The 16,751-nt window shown below is 39.4% G+C and overlaps 1 protein-coding gene across 1 annotated transcript; it reads left to right on the top strand.

Moving 5' to 3' along the window:
- The first annotated feature begins 13 nt into the window (after positions 1–13).
- Positions 14–16,654, top strand: abhd16a (abhydrolase domain containing 16A, phospholipase). Its single transcript, XM_084943480.1, has 20 exons — positions 14–152; positions 4,853–4,909; positions 5,014–5,080; positions 6,813–6,899; positions 7,162–7,247; positions 7,347–7,420; positions 7,595–7,702; positions 8,147–8,261; positions 8,344–8,445; positions 8,555–8,618; positions 8,732–8,781; positions 9,078–9,201; positions 9,659–9,763; positions 9,850–9,913; positions 10,086–10,142; positions 12,973–13,035; positions 13,137–13,213; positions 15,137–15,235; positions 15,327–15,373; positions 16,003–16,654. Exons 1-20 carry the CDS (start codon positions 51–53, stop codon positions 16,084–16,086), a joined length of 1,632 nt encoding a protein of 543 aa, XP_084799606.1. The 5' UTR covers positions 14–50; the 3' UTR covers positions 16,087–16,654.
- Positions 16,655–16,751: the final 97 nt, after the last annotated feature.

Here is a 16,751-nt window from a genome sequence, read left to right as displayed (position 1 = left end):
CGTTTGAGGTTTTGGTGGGTACGGGCTTCCGTAGTTCTCGTAGTGGAAGAATGGCCGTCTGGATGTGGCTTCGCTGTGTTTTAGGGCCTCATCTTCAACGAATTCATCGTTCCCCGGACCAGTCTCGACCTGACGGGAGATCGGGAAGGAGGGTACGGATGTGTACAGTATTTTGCATGATTTTTAAAGCAGCTGAGTGCGAAAGATTGAGCAATAATTAATCCTTTCGCTTCCATTTAGCTGCAGCTGCGGCCCGGAAGTGTCAGGTGTTTGTTATTGAAACGATGCATTGCTATGACATTTTAGAAATGAATGAAAAGACAAGGACGCAACGACACGCTTTCCTTGGTCTCGTTGTGTTTTGTTTCGTCTCGTCGTCTAAGGAGCGGTCATTTAAATTCAATCTATCTTCGATGATGTCAAACCGCTTCTGCTAACGCTAGCCAGGAGCCGAAGAGAACCCAGGAGGAACGAAACAGAAAACAAATAAATTGAATAAAAATATTAAACTCAAACAGGGACAATTTAAAGGCATAAAAACTGTAAAAAGGCATTTGGGAAGACAGAATTGTAGAATACATTCTGTCTTCAAATTATAATGCTAACAGCTAAGCTAACGTTTGCTAACTTGTATGAAATTAACGATATACCGAATAAGTGATGCGAAGGAAATGACACCGCAACCACAAAATAATTAATTAAAAGTAACCCTAGAAATTAAATGAGAGCTGGAGATCTAAAGAATTAGACGCTCAGCATCGAATACATACACTTCTACATAGACTTACACACTTTATTAGGTAAGTAAGTAAGTAAAATTTATTTATATAGCGCTTTTCACAGATAAAAATCACAAAGTGCTTTACAACACGGGAAATGGGAATATAAAAACAATATAACAGTAAATAAAACAATGTAAAACAATAAAACTATAAAAACAGCATAAGAAGAAATTAATCAAATGCTTTTCTAAATAAAAATGTCTTCAGCTGTTTCTTAAAAGAATCAATGGAGTCCGTGCAGCGAAGAGACAGTGGGAGAGAATTCCACAACCGTGGTGCCACAGTCTGAAAGGCCCGATCACCACGAGTTTTAAAACGAGTGCGCGGTACCACCAGCAGTCTCTGATCTAATGACCTTAAAGCCCGAGAAGATGTATGTGGTTTCAGCAGGTCAGATAAATATTGAGGAGCCTGACCATGTAGGGCCCTAAAGGTTAGAACTAAAATTTTAAAATGAAACCTAAAATTTACAGGCAACCAGTGAAGGGAGGCCAAGACTGGAGTGATATGCGATCTTCTCTTGGTGCCTGTTAAGAGACGTGCTGCAGCATTCTACACAGTCTGAAGACGATTTAAGGCTGATTTGTTAAAACAAGTAAAAAGGCCATTACAATAGTCTAAACGAGAAGAAATAAAAGCATGAATAATCATCTCAAGTTCAAGCTTTGATACCATTAGTCTGAGTTTAGAAATATTCCGTAAATGATAAAAACAGTTTCGGACCAGCTGCTTAGAATGCTGCTCGAGCGACATCGAGCTGTCAAATATGACACCGAGATTTCTAAGGCTTGATTTTACATAAGGGTCTAAGAAGCTGATATGCTGTCTAATTTCTGGGACCATGTGGTCTGGAGCAATAATTAGAGTTTCTGTTTTATCAGAGTTTAGTTGGAGAAAATTGTCATATAACCATTTGTTGATTTCTGTCAGGCAATTACTTAAATTAGACAATTTATAAAACTCAGACATTTTGAAGGAACAGTATAGTTGGATGTCGTCAGCATAGAGATGATAGGAGATATATTTATAGCGCTTAATAATTTGGCCTAGGGGAAATACATAAAGTAAAAAGAGAATTGGACCCAGGACAGATCCCTGAGGTACCCCACACGGCAAAACTGTTGATTCTGATGTGACATGATTCATGCAAACAGTAAAAGATCTCTCAGACAGATATGATATAAACCATTTTAAAACAACACCAGTAATCCCAAACAAGTTCTCGAGTCTGTTTATCATGATACTGTGATCTACAGTGTCAAAAGCAGAGCTGAGATCCAACAGGACCAGCACTGTATATTCTCCAGAGTCTGCTGCCATCAAGATATCACTAGATACTCTAAGTAAGGCCGTTTCAGTGGAATGCAATTTACGAAAACCAGACTGGAAAGTGTCCATAACAGCATTTTTATCCAGGAAATAGTTAAGTTGTTCTAGTACTACTTTTTCTAAAATTTTCGATATAAAAGGCAATTTGGATATTGGCCTATAACTGTTAGGAAGAGATGGATCCAGCCGGGGTTTCTTTAATATTGGCTCAACAATAGCTTGTTTAAAGAAGCTGGGGACTGAGCCAGTATGAAGAGAAGTATTTATCATTTCCACAATACAGGGGCCAATTGAATCAAACACACTAGTGAAAAATGAAGATGGAAGGACATCAAGGGGGCTTGAAGTCTGTTTTATATGACAAAGCAGGCCTCTGATGTCTTGTAATGTAACAGGAGTAAAAGAGGACCAAGTATCAGAGGAGAGCAAGTTAAAAGTTTGATATTGAGAAGATGATGGAGAGATATTAGACCTGATGGCAATGACCTTATTTCTGAAATAGTTCATAAACTCATTGCATTCAGATGTTGAGTGAACTGGTGCACAAGGAGCATCAGGAGAAACAATATTCTTAATTACACCTTGCTAGTATCGGGTTGGGCCCTGTTTCACTTTAGTTCTTCGTGGTACAGATTCCACAAGGTGCTGGAAACATTCCTCAGGGATTTTGGTTCATACTGTTATGACAGCTTCACGCAGTTGCTGCAAGTTTGTCAGCCTTACATGCATTATGTGAATCCCATTTCACCACATCTCAAAGGTTTTGGTTGAGCGAGTGGTAGGTCGTTTGAGTGCGGCGAGCTCATTGCCATATTTAAGAAACCAAATTGATAAGGTCTGAGTTCTGTGATATGGTGACTGCTGGAAGCATCTATCGGAAAAAGGGTACACAGTGGCCATAAAGGGATTGACATGGTCAGCATCAATATTGGGGTAGGCTGTGGTTTTTAAATAAGGCTTAGTCGCCCAAAGATTACCAAGAAAATATCCCGCACACTCGAGCCGGTGCAATTTGTAGCCTCCTTTTCTATTCTTAGCTGATAAGAGTGGCACCTGGTGTGGTCTAAAGCAGCTGTAGGCCATGTGTGTCAAGATTCAAGATGTGAAAAAGATTCAAATTCAGCAGATGGTCTTCACTTTGTTTACATGCCTAAATAGTTCTACCTGCAGTTGCACCTAATAAAGTGGCCATTTTACTATATGTGGTGATGATTAAAAGGAAGAGGGAAAAGAGCAATAGGAACAGATGTGCAAAAACAAAGCAGTGATATATATATGATATATTTATCCAGTATGAATATGTACAGATGTTGATGTTCATGAGTACAACTGTGTGTTCACCTGTCACACAAGTGTGCAGTTTTATAGAGCTAATTCTTCCTGTCAGCAGAGGCGAATGAGTGTGTTGGAAATGTGAACGCAGATTGATACTAATGCCATTATCAATTTTTCCTTTAAGTCAGACTAAAGCAGTTGATTAGCTTTTTGATTCCAGATCAATTTTATCTTTGAGTCTGATTATGATCTGTAAATTGAGTAAAACGAGAGATGTGCAGATTAAGTTGTGCAGAAGGTCCACAGTGACATAAATTTGATGTCACTGTTTTCCAACTGTCAGAAAAACATGTTGTCATTGATACGATTCCTGAGGGCTGGACAATTTCGAACCAGCACTCGGTTTCCATACTTTGTTGTATAATGTGCTTCATGGTAAATGGCCTGTATTTGTATAGCGCTTTACTAGTCCCTAAGGACCCCAAAGCGCTTTACACATCCAGTCACCCACCCATTCACACACTGGTGATGGCAAGCTACATTGTAGCCACAGCCACCCTGGGGCGCACTGACAGAGGCGAGGCTGCCGGACGCCACCGGGCCCTCTGACCACAACCAGTAGGCAACGGGTCAAGTGTCTTGCCCAAGGACACAACAATCGAGACTGTCGGGGCTCGAACCAGCAACCTTCCGATTACAAGGCGAACGCCCAACTCTTGAGCCACGATCGCCCCATTGTCTGTGTGTAATTAATAATAGACAGAATAGGATGTTTTGTCTTTTATGGGGAGAAATCTGTTCATTGACCACCTTCATCTCACTGTCTGAAATGTGTTCAGCTTTTTCCTAATGATTGTTTCAGCCTTGTGAATGACTTTATTGATCCTGTTGGCATCTCTTCACCAGTAGACCACAGACTGCTTGAAGATCTCTAGTTGCATACATTGACTGAGCTGAGCTTCCACAGATGATCCTGGTTCCATATATTTCTGCCTACATAAGTAATTCCAACATTTAGCCTTTGCACTCAAACTTTAAAAAGCAATCAGCAGCTTTGCAAACAGCTATAATAAGAAAGGTGGATAAATAACAAAGATGCTGCCTGCAGATTCTGTGTGCTGTGAAGAAGATTATTAAAGTAAGTACTCAGCAGGTATTTGTGCGTAATGTTAATGTTCAAATTTGACCATTATCTTCTCAGTCTTGTTTACATTTAGTAGCAGTTGATTCCTGCTACACCACTTCATAAAGTTATCCACTAGTTCCCCAACCACCCCCACCACCACAAAGCCATCAGAAAGCCTCTGCAGGCGGCATGATTCAGAGCTGTAATAGAAATTTTAGGTGTACAGAGTGAACACGCATAACTCAGAACATTTCTCTTTCTATTAATAACTTGATTTTACGTAACATGAGGGGAAACTATTGATGCATGATATGATCAGTATTTCCTTCTCTTTTGCCAGGGATGGAACTACCAACCTAGGGGTCTGGAAAGACACACTGACAGCATTCTTGGCTGGGTCAGTATTATATTGTAATGAACTGTATAGAAAGAAGTAGGTGGAGTTAAACAGAAGTAGATTAAATTAATGATTAGTGATTTGTTTATGATTTCTTCCTCCAGGCTTCAGCACTATGGTCTCTGTCCTACTACAGCTCTCCTCTTCTTCTTTGCTATCTTTACAGGAAAGGTAGGCTGATTCATGAATTGTGTGACTACAGCTGAAATTATTAGAAATGTTAGTCAGTGTGTTGATTATCTGGTTAACTGGAATTTAGTCAGCAGCCATTTTTTACAAGTGATTAATGGAGGAAGTGTCCAGTGGGAAGGTTATTTTTGTAAATTTGAAATTATTTCAGGCATTTGAAGCCACTGCCTCGGGGTGTGGGAATGTTTAATAGATATTTTCACTATTGTTTGATGTTTAAAAGACCTGAGTTAATCTATAGATTTGAGTAAATAATTGCTAAATGAATTGATAATAATTGTTATTTGTGCCAGATATGTTGATGCTCCAACAAGTTGCAGTTAAAAATGAGTCTCACGACGCCAGATGATAATTTAGTGAATATATTATAATACATTGATTGTGATGATGATGATGATGATGATGATAATAATAATGATGATGTTATTTTGCTGGCTCTGAAAAAAAAGTGAAGCAAGTAGTTTTTGTTTGATGCACAGTAAAAATAGCTTTGAGCATCAGTTTGATTATTTAATGTGGGAGTTTTTCATTGTTCTGGTTTTTTCTACATTACGTGTGTGGTTTTTTTTTTTTTTTTTTTTTTTTTTAAATAGATTCATATAATTATACCAGTCTCTTTGTCCAATTCTGCTCCTTTGTACTCTCAGTGAAAAATGGCAAATTAAAAAAGAAGCACTGAAGCCATTTTCTCATTCTTTGTACTTCTAAAATGTGAGCTTCATGGGTTTAGTGGATGCCGTTCTCAAAAGCTTTAGGACCATTTTGGTGTTATTTATAATTTGAAACTGACTGAAGGTAGAATACATGGTAATTAATCTAGTGTAAAGACATTATAGATATTATGAGAAGTGGCTATGAGTACAAATGTGAACATTCTAATTATTCTTTTAAAGAAATCCGAGGCTTCAAAACAGGTGCATAACCTAAGACAGTCATATTAAAAAAATAAACTGGAGCACTGAGAGTGCACTGAGAAATAAAATAAATATTAACTAAAATTAATATATTGATTTTACCCTTCTGTCCTCAAATCATAAGATTAATGATTTTTCTAAAGCTTTGCCTGATTAGATGCAATAACAGTGTTTACCATCTATGATATCCGACCCTGCAAAATGAAGAAATGTGGTCACAAAAAATTAACAAAAAGGCGTTAATTTCAGATTTTTAGGGTTTTTTTCAGATGCATTTATGGGTTCATGTGTATCTCAAAGAATATTCAAGTTTTTACTTGTAATTTAAGATTTGTTTTTTTATTCACTTGATATTTTCTTTTAGGTTTTACTACAGAATATTACCTCCTCCTCACTGCTATTTTTTTCATTAATTTGCTTAGAATGGTTTCAAATAATCATCATCATAATTTCCACTTAGACACATGTGGCCGTATTTCTCTTTCTGCTGAGAAAGGGGGGAAAAACTACCATTAGGAGATGTACTTAGGAACTGCTGTTCACATACATGTGGGAATAATATAAAGCTAATCAACTGAAACACCCAGTAAGACTGTGCATCAAGAAAGTAATTGCTTGAGGTTGTGTGTTACTCCTTAGTGTAAAGTGCTTATGATATTGATTTATGCATGTGGTTGTAGGGTAGCTGTCAGCTTGTGAATCTTTTTATCAGTGCTTGTTAATGAGCCTCGAGTCTGGCAGACAGATGAAGGGGTACACTATGATGGTGTTTGCATCACTGTTACTTTGTCTGTCTTTAGGCTTCATCTGCAGCAGTAAACTGGTTCCTGTGAGTCAGTATGTGGGAACTGTTCTTGTGTGTCTTCTTGGAGTGGCCTGTCTTAGAGGTGAGGCTGCTGATTTGAACTCGCTGGGAGACAATGAGTAATTCAGTTCATTCATCTTTCGAGATCAAAACCAATGCTGTGTATGCTGCATGCCAATAAGATTTTATTACCATTGAGACAGTTGAACAAGGTCTACACCCACGAGGCATACTAAACGTACCCTTGAGGATTTGCAGTGAAATGTTTTGTGTCTCACATGGACTTTGCTATAACTCCATCTGTCTTTGCTTTCCCCCTTTGCTCTTTTCATTTATCGCCAAAGGGTGGGGGAGATTTAGGAACACTGATTATGTTCAGTTTATCACAATTCTTGAGGAAACCAAGAAGAATCACACCCCAGCAAACAAGGTGAGATCATAGCAGCTGAACTCAGAAGCTCAACATTAATACTGTTTTGAGAATTAAGAGAGATAAATGACTAAGACCTATTTTCTGCTTTCCTTCCAGAAAAAACTGAGATGCTATGACTTTGACTTCTCACATTGGCCTTTGGATTTCAGCTGGACTGAAGTCAGCAGTCCGTAAGTTTGTTTAATCTGTAGTGAACCTGAGGTCGTTGCTTTTCTCTTCTCTGCTTATTTTAAATATATGAATTCAAAGCACTGGGAAGTACACTGGATGAATACAGCCACTGAATGTCAACTGCTTTGTGGCTCACTTGATTCATTGTAAGCCTTTGACTACTTGTTTGACAGAAAGCTGTCCAAGGCTGGCGTTTCTCTGCTGAGGCCAGAGCCCAGATTAAGAGGAGCAGCAGACAGTGTCCTCCACTCTGTCCGCACTTTACCATGCCACATCATCAGGTAAATGCAGAGTTTGTGTTACATCTCTTTTCCACCTACATGGTGTCTGTGCTGGTACTGATGCAGGCTTGCCTGTTGAGATCCATTTCTGCATGTTTAAGAATGGATTGTTAATATCATAGCAAATGGAAATTTGGGTAATTTCCATGGGCACATCGGGTGCAGCCTCTGGCAGTAATTGATGAATTTTGTGTGGAAGACTCTTCCATAAAATATAATATCTTTTGTGGTGAAAATGCCTGGACCCAGCACCACATCTGTGGAAAAGGGGTAACACTGATCAATGATTTGTTAATTGCAACGCACAGTGGAGCACAAACTCTTAACCTTAGTACTAGGCATCCTATTCCATCCCCTTCAACCCTTTTTTTTTTTTTTCTCTGAAAATATTTTTTAGCCTGTTAGCAGTTATGCCACAGTGTCATTATCTGTCTTTGTCTGCAGTTTTGTCATTGCCCACACGTTTGGGAGGAGGATGCTGTACCCTGGCTCTGTGGGTTTACTGCAGAAAGCCATGAGACCAATGCTGCAGCAGGGTCAGGCTAAATTAATAGAAGAGGTGGGAAAGAAGCATAATTGGTTTCTCATATAGAGTATAATAAATACACATACTCAATCATTTTTGTCCCACTTTGTCACAGTTTGACGGCCAAAGAAACAAGCTGGTGGCCTGCGACGGTAATGAGATTGACACAATGTTTGTGGATCGAAGGAGAGATGGGGGACAGAATGGCCAGACTCTGGTAAATGTCTGCAGTGATTTGTTATTTTATGCCTTGGGCTTGTTCCAGGGTCCGACATCATTTCTGTCGTGTTGGTCACGTTACAGCTGGTTCTCTAATTCTGCCACAGGTCATCTGCTGTGAGGGGAACGCGGGCTTTTATGAGGTGGGCTGCATGAATACGCCGCTGGAGGGTAAGGAATGCTTTACTTTCCAAGAGCTGAAATATTTTGTAGTGACATTTAAATTTCGTGCAGTGGGAAATTGTCGCAGTTATAGTTCAGTATTGTGCTGATGTACACTGTAGGTGGCTACTCTGTACTGGGCTGGAATCACCCTGGCTTTGGAGGCAGCACGGTAAGCAGTGTTGGTAGATTTTTTTTATCATAAAATAGGTCTACAATGTATGTGCTGCATACTGTACTGCTGTGTGCTTGAGTTAGAACAAATAAACAGCTCAGTGGAAAATACCAGTATGTGGAAATTCTGGTTTTAGCCAGGGAGTATTGTTCAAGAGGAACGTGTACACTCCCATTAAAGATAAAATCATTTGGGAGGTTACTTAAAGTGTCATTGTTTATGTGTAGGTTGAGCCTGTTAATTTAGTCATGCATGATGGGCGGGGTTTTTTTTAACCTGTATTTTCCTTTCAGGGAGTGCCGTTTCCCCAGAATGAGGCCAACGCCATGGATGTGGTGATCCAGTTTGCAGTACATAAACTGGGATTCAGCCTCAGCGACATTGTTATATATGCCTGGTCTATTGGAGGATTCACAGGTTCTCAAAGACAAGAACAGCACATCTTAATTTTTTTATTTTTTTCCAGTTTGTTGTGCTAAAAAAAAAACCCATTTAATTCTAACCTTGAATACCCAGAGGTAAAAATGTAGCACCCACACAGAGCTTCAGGATAGTGTAGAGTAATCTTAATTTCACCTGTTTATTCTGACCATGTCAACAAACATGCTAATGTTTCAGCCTCGTGGCCCTCGTCAGAGCATGGCTGGAATAAATCGCTAAAATTAAGATTAGTCAACCTTATCCCGAGGCTTTGTGTGTGCGCGGCACTCTCTTTAGCTTTTGGGTATTCAGCTGAAGTACAGTACATGATCAACACTTTAATGTTAAGTGTGAATTATGGTATGTAGTCCTTCCTCGGGCTTATGCTTATCCCTTATCTGTTTTCTTCTTTTTTTTTTTTTTTGTTCCTCTGTCTCTTTATTTCCCTTTTTAGCCAGCTGGGCAGTGATGTCATACCCAGAGATCCAATCATTAGTGTTGGATGCCTCCTTTGATGACCTTCTGCCTCTGGCCCTCAAGGTCATGCCTGACAGCTGGAGTGAGTCCTAGATGTTAAAGATCTCAAACTCTATATAGCAACTTTTTGTAGAAGTCAGTAACTTGAGTGTATTTGGTCTCTTTCAGGGCCGTTAGTACAACACACAGTTAGGCAATACATGAACCTCAACAACGCTGCGCAGGTTCTTAAGTGAGTGGGACAGTCTGATTGCAGTGACACTAATCGTGAAAAGTCAAACTCTGAATCACTGAATGTTATGTAATACAGCCGCTAACAATAGCAAAACTAAATTTTTTTTTAGTGGATTGCTCACAGTTGTGTGGTTGATGATTAACACAAGTGCATGCAACTCTTTGTGCAGATACCAGGGACCAGTCCTGCTGATCAGGAGAACCAGAGATGAGATCATCACCACAACGTAAGTCCACACATGTCATGGAACTTATAAAGTCCTTCAAATGGCTCAGCATGGCAGGTTTGCTTTTTACTGCCCAGCCCACTGCAAAAATGTCCACACATGATGCAGTCAGACCACAGAAAGTTCAGTGATTGCTGGTGACATGAAGTGGGCAGGTTTTCTCACCAGTGGGGTGAGCAATTAAAGCAACTATCAATGAGAATGAGAATGAAAGGTATTGTTGGTTGACATGAGATACAGTTACCTAGGTAACCAGAGCCTGGAATATCTGGTAATTGCATCAACCACCAATGCGTGACAAACAAAACATTTCCGGTGTGGACTTTCCTAAGCAGGGACTTTTTTTTTTTTTTTTTAGGGGAAGCTGGATTTAGAGAAGGAGAAAGAAAGCGCTAAATGACATCTCAAATTAAAAATGCTCCAAGATGAAGGAGATGGGGCATGTCTAGTTACCCAATATCAGTTTCCCAAAACCTGGGAGATAGTTGGTGACCTGGACACACTGACACACACAAGTATCTATAATATATAATTATTAAGTACACTGAATTAACACCCATAGTATACCCTTACTTCATCCATAGAATTTGCTACAGAGGTGTGCATTAACATAGTCCCATAATCTTCCCAGGAGTGAACATAAACATTCATCCCAGAGTCATCCTGGGCATGCTCTATGCTCAGGGACACTACAAGAAACCTACAGAGATACTACAGCTCGGACTCGTAACATTTAACTTGCTGAAGCCTGTAAAGTTGAGTACAATTAGAAGAAGACTGAACAAGTGTGGCTTGTTTGGAAAGGTTTGCCAGGAGAAAACCTCCCAGATGCCTGCAAAGTTGCATCTGAGCAAACAACAAGACTTCTGGAACAATGTCCTTTAGACAGACGAGACCAAAGTGGAGATTGGTGTAAACCAAACACGGCATATTAGCACAAACACCTCATACCAACTGTCAAGCACAGCGGTGAAGGGGCTGCTTTGGTCTTGTTTTGCAGACACAGAACCTTTTTGCCTTGCAGTCATTGAGTTGTAACTCCTCTGTTTTCCAAAGTATTCAAGAGTCAAATGTGAGGCCATCTGTTCTTCAGCTAAACATGGCTGAAATTGGGTTTGATCTGAAGCACAGCAGCAAATCTACAGAAGGATGGTTGAAAAAGAAAATAATCAAGGTGCTGCAATTGTCCAAAGTCCAGATCTCAATCTGATTGAAACGCTGTGGCAAAAACCTTAAAAGAGCTGTGGACAAACAAACACCCACAAACTTCAATGAACTGAAGCAAAGCTGTAAAGAAGAGTGGGCCAAAATTCCTCCTCAACGATTTGAGAGGCTGATAAAGTCATGCAGAAAATAATTAAAAGAAACAAATAAAAAGCTCAGGCTCCAGACTGCTTTAAATACAGCTTCAGGTTGTTTTTCTACTCTTAGGTCTGTATAATAGCAGTGACAGTGGATTCTGGTAACGTGGCTGACTCTCAGGCACACAGCTCTGGCTGTGAGTACAAGATCCCCACGTAACCCTCCTATTTAAGCTTCACGGTTGTGAGGGACAGTCATTCAGAAGAAAGTTTATTAATATGGATCAGATTGTAAGTAATATAAAAAAGATTTTAACAATTGTGTACCAAGCAAACAGTTGTTTATTTCCACAGCACTTCCATAATGTAGTTGACGAAAGCAAACTCTCACAATACAGAGAGAAGTAGAAAGTTCACCCTCAGTCACAAATTGACATATTTCTTGGATAAGCAGTAACCAGAACTTCTTACTTCCTTTGGTTCGGTTCATTACAGTTATGAGATAGCTGTATTGTAGATTTCTCTTGAAACTCCAGGGAACATGAATGCCAAGGTGAGCTTTTGACTCAAACTGCAGAAAATATTCAGTGCAGCGATATTTGATTTGAAGCCCTTGCACCGGGTGTTTCAGTTCAGTTTGCCTTGTAACCACTACAGGGAACGTGAAAGGAAAGTCGGTGTTTGTTACTTACAGCATTAAAAATCAGATTAAAAATCAGTATTTATCTGATGATGATAACCGTCTGGATTTTTCATAAGTTCCTGTGCTTTTAGTCCAAACTATTTCCAGTAATAACATCCTGTAGTCATGATTTCAGTGAAGGTTATGAAAGTTTTGTGTCTGTGAATGGATTTGCTTGCTTCTATTTTTTATTTTTTTTTATTGTTAAGAAATATTATTTAAATGTGAAAATTTGAAATGTGTTTGATTAAATATATGAATAATACAGCAGTCTGAGTGAAGACAGATTCAGATGGATTTAAAACACAAATTCTTACACAAAGTTGCTACAGGATGTGAGTTTAACTACAAAATCTTAAAGGCACTCGGCAGTCTTACTTTATATAGGAGTACAAGCAGAACACCACCAGTTGGCAACTAGTTGAGTGGAGTCTCCTGTTGCAAAGAGACCCATCGAAGGGTTGCGTTTATCAGCGCAACCCTTTCCATATTGATTGCAATCTGTTGGCGCTCTGTCTGCAGATAAATTAGACAGCAGTTATTTGCAAACCTTTATAATCTGTCTGAGTGTGATTGCAGTCAGTCTGAGTTGGATCATCGTTGTTTGGAGATGGGTTGCCTCCTGCAGGGTGACCTGTGCAGTTTCCTTGTGATTGTCCTGCAGTCAGTTGCACCAGGCACACCTATGTTTCCTCGCTGTGAGGAGAGGCTGTCGTCACATTTTTTACTCTATTCATATTTTGTTGTTTCACATGTAGTTTTAAGTGTTTAGTTGGTTAAAATAACCTTTTTATTGTTGGATTTTTTTTTTAAGTAATTAAACTTTGAGTTTTATTTTGCATTTCAGGGGTCCAGAGGACATCATGTCTAACAGAGGCAATGACCTCCTGCTCAAGCTGCTACAGTTCAGGTCGGTCTCTTAGCCTTCAATGTTCTCATTGTTCTCGCTGTTCAGTCAATTTGCACTTGAGTAATACACTTTTTAACTGGCGATATCATTTTTCTGGACAGGTATCCCAAAATAATGACAGATGAAGGGATCAGAGTAGTCAGACAATGGCTCGGAGCCTCCAGTCCATTAGAAGAAGGTACGTGGCACAGTAAAAGGTGTTATCGTAAAAGTCTGACTCCTCCTTTTAAACATCTAAAAACTATAATTCACATTTCCTCTTCGTGATGGTTTCCTTGGACAGATCTTGTGTTCTGATTACTCAACAAATGATTCAGATTGTGTTGCTCTGGCTGAAAATCTTCACAGCACAGATCGTTTGCCTCAGGATATTGCAGTAGACCTTGTTGAAAATTTTACCCCAAGGTACAGAGTTACAGCGCACAACCTCGTGTTTGTAAAAACGATGATCATGCGCCTGTTTGAATTTGTACAATGCAGAAAACCTTTGTTTTGACTCTGAGGTCATTTAAATTAAATAGGTTTTTATTGTTTTATTCATTTTTATGGGTAAAACTTCTGATAATTTTATGGCTTTGTCACATTATGGCCAGCCCTGCATGAAATTTTTACTGGAGGTGCGATCCACCCAAAACTAAAGTGATTAAGTTTTGAAAATTGATAACCTGATCTGGGTCCAGGAGAGATGCATTAATGTTGTGAAATGGGAGAAAATTGGGCAGATTCTGCAATATAATCATAAATACATTAAGAACGAGTGAATTTATTGTAGAGGGAATTTCCAGCCTTGTGGTGGTTGGACTCGGACATCTACAGTTATGCCCTTAGGTATTTAAACAGTTTGTACACCTGACAGGAGGTTTTGAATCAAACAATCAAAAAAGCACGCTTACCAAAAGTACTGTATCACCTGTTTTCAGATGCTTAGAAGTAATTGGACCAGTGGCTTACAGTTTCATGGCCTGGTGAGGCCTGTGCCCTTCTTATTAAGTGACCATTAAACCAATAGGAGCTGAAGTTATATTTGGTAGCGTTTTACTCTCAATGAGAAGACCAGAGAGATATTTATGTAAGTGAAGGAAGACCATCATTAGGCAAAAACATAGACTCATCAGAGGGAATGTAAACTCTAGAAGTGGTCAAATAAACAATCTGATTCTTTCTTAAAAAGAAGGAATGCACTCACCAGAGGTAGGCAGATCATTGTGAAGATCTATAACCAAGAGGGGCCTTTGTGAATGTAAATACAGAGGGTTTACAATAAGGTGCAAACCACTGGTTACACACAAGAACTAGTAAGGACATGTGCATAGTCCTGAAATAAAAAGTATGAATGATGGGAAGAGTAAACCTATGGAGAAACGGCTCGTGATTTGAAGCATACCACGTTTTCTATAAAACATGGGAGGGAATGTTATGACAGTGTAACTAGGTCACTGATGTTTGATGTTTTTGTGACTGCTGACTGCTAGAAATGGCAACATGAACTAGGACGTATACAGAGCTGCAGATTCAGCCAGATGCTGTTAAACCGATCAGGTAGCACTTCGCAGTGCAAAGGGATAATGACCAGAGTGGTTAAAGCTAAAGAAATTGGATGGCAGTCATTTGATCTCAACACAAATAGAGCATCATTTTCAATTTTTACATGCAACTCACTGCAGCAAAGAGCCACAAATAAGCAGTAACTAAAGGTGGCTGCAATTATAGGCTTGGCAGAGCAAGGTAGGAAATACGGCATTTAGTGATGCCTATGGTATCTAGACGGGTACTAACTGAATGTAAAGGATTTCATTCAAGTATTATACTTAAAATTATTATAATTTGTCATTTTACTTTTGAGCGTCGGGAAATGAGGACAGCGTTTTAAAGTGGCTGTTATTCCTTAGCAGTAAATGCAATGTATTTTAAAAACAGCTTGAATTCAAGCTAAGTCTGCCCTTCACTCCCACAGAATCCAAGCTACAAAATTTGTGTAATTGTCCAAAAACATGTGGTCCTAAATGTATTCAAAGTGTAAAATTTGGCTATATTTAGGACACCAACTTGCTCGTAAATTTGTATTATTAACTGTATAATAACAACAGCTTTTTGTCTGCAGCGTCTGTGTACAGTGGCTATGAAGTGGACGACGACTGGTGTGTGTCTGTGCTGCAGTCCTATCAGGCAGACAGAGATGTTTCGTTTCCATGGAGTGTTGGTAAGCCCTGGGCTGCTTTCACATTTAAAAGGCAAATAAACTCCCCACAAAGTGTTTTTAATACGGTCTGATGCACTGTTAATGTTACCAGGTGAAGATATGACTCTAGAGGGAAGGCGGCAGCTGGCTCTATTCTTGGTAAGGAAGTCATCCGCTGTTATCAGTGTGGTACATCTCCGTGAGAACAGTTATTCCCCTGTGTGGCTTAAAGGGCAGCCACTTGTTGTCTTTATCTGATCTGTCCAAGTTTGATTTTAATACATTCAAGTTCCTCCTTTTACGCTCAGCATCTCATTTCCTTTTCTCAGTAAGCCCCATCTTCTCGTTTTAGGTCGGTTTACCTTCCCCCCTTCTATTGCATCCCCATTTTAAAAAAAAAAAAAAGAAAAGATCACAGCTATTCAGACATCATTACCACTAAGGAACACTTCCCTGGTCGCCATAGTAACCAGCTCACCTGTGCTCTCAGGTTGACTGGTGTAATATATTTCACTGCGCTCAGCTTATTGAAGTCATTTAACATCAAACAAGAGGAGTGCCATCAATTACAGCTAATGCTATGCTTTTCCTCCCCTGGTAATGCCTTCTAAATTAGGCTTTATTCACCTCCTGTGTAAACCCTTAAGAGATGGGAGAGATTTGTAAGGCACTGAGCCAGATAGACCAAACCTAATATAATCAAGTTCTGCACTTTTTGTTCATTGCCCTCCCACACCTCTCATTCCACATTCCTCCTCCATCCCTGCTGTCTTTTTCTCTCTCTCAAGGCACGGAAGTACATGCGAAACTTCGAAGCAACACACTGCACTCCTCTCCCCGCCATCGAGTTCCACCCGCCTTGGAGACTGTAAAAAAGGAAGAAAAAAAAAAAAGCCCACTGATGGATGGACGAGGGCAAAGACAGAGGACTTGTATGGCCGGTGGTCAGAGTTTGTTCCTGGCACAGCGTGAATGTACTGCTGTGATTTTGTTCTAGGATTTTTCTAAGACGAGTTGTCGCATATAGTTTTGCCGTGATGGCATCTAGAAGTATCTGGTCTACTATTTATGCCCCCTCAGACAAATCCCTGTAAATTATAACATGTTTTATTTTAGTTTTTGTAATGAATTCTACTTTTCAGTGTTTCTCCTTTAAAAAGAAAAGATGCATTTTAAATAAATGCACAAGCCATTACTCACTCCTTCCAGTCTCCCTCTCTTTGGCTGTATTTCTAAAGCAGCTGTAAGTAGAAATATGTTGTAAGTGGATTTAAAAAATTCCTAATATTGTCAGGCCAGAAGAACTTAAGTCTTTAAAAATGCAGCCGAAGCCATTCAGGTTCATTTCCTTTCTGTGGGCACCGTCTTTCTGAACAAAGCTGTATCCTAAAATGATGCTCTTAAATGTTCTATTAAATATGCCGAATGAAAATTTGACAAGGGATTTGATTCTTTTGTTCATTATTTGATACGACTGCTCAACACTTTACAGATTTACAAGCGAGTTAGATTAATAGATTGCTTCACATCCCTGAAG

Source organism: Perissodus microlepis, chromosome 11, assembly GCF_051167445.1.
Source record: "Perissodus microlepis isolate ML-2025 ecotype Zambia chromosome 11, ASM5116744v1, whole genome shotgun sequence".
NCBI lineage: Eukaryota > Metazoa > Chordata > Actinopteri > Cichliformes > Cichlidae > Perissodus > Perissodus microlepis.
Note: the sequence above shows the minus strand (reverse complement) of the source record. Positions and strands in the feature narration are given on the sequence as shown.

Coding starts and splice junctions, on each gene's coding strand:
- abhd16a (XM_084943480.1), top strand. CDS start 51: ATGGCCGTCTGGATGTGGCTTCGCTGTGTTTTAGGGCCTCATCTTCAA. Junction 8,446..8,554: donor GACAGAATGGCCAGACTCTG/GTAAATGTCTGC, acceptor ATTCTGCCACAG/GTCATCTGCTGTGAGGGGAA. Junction 9,202..9,658: donor GTCTATTGGAGGATTCACAG/GTTCTCAAAGAC, acceptor TTCCCTTTTTAG/CCAGCTGGGCAGTGATGTCA.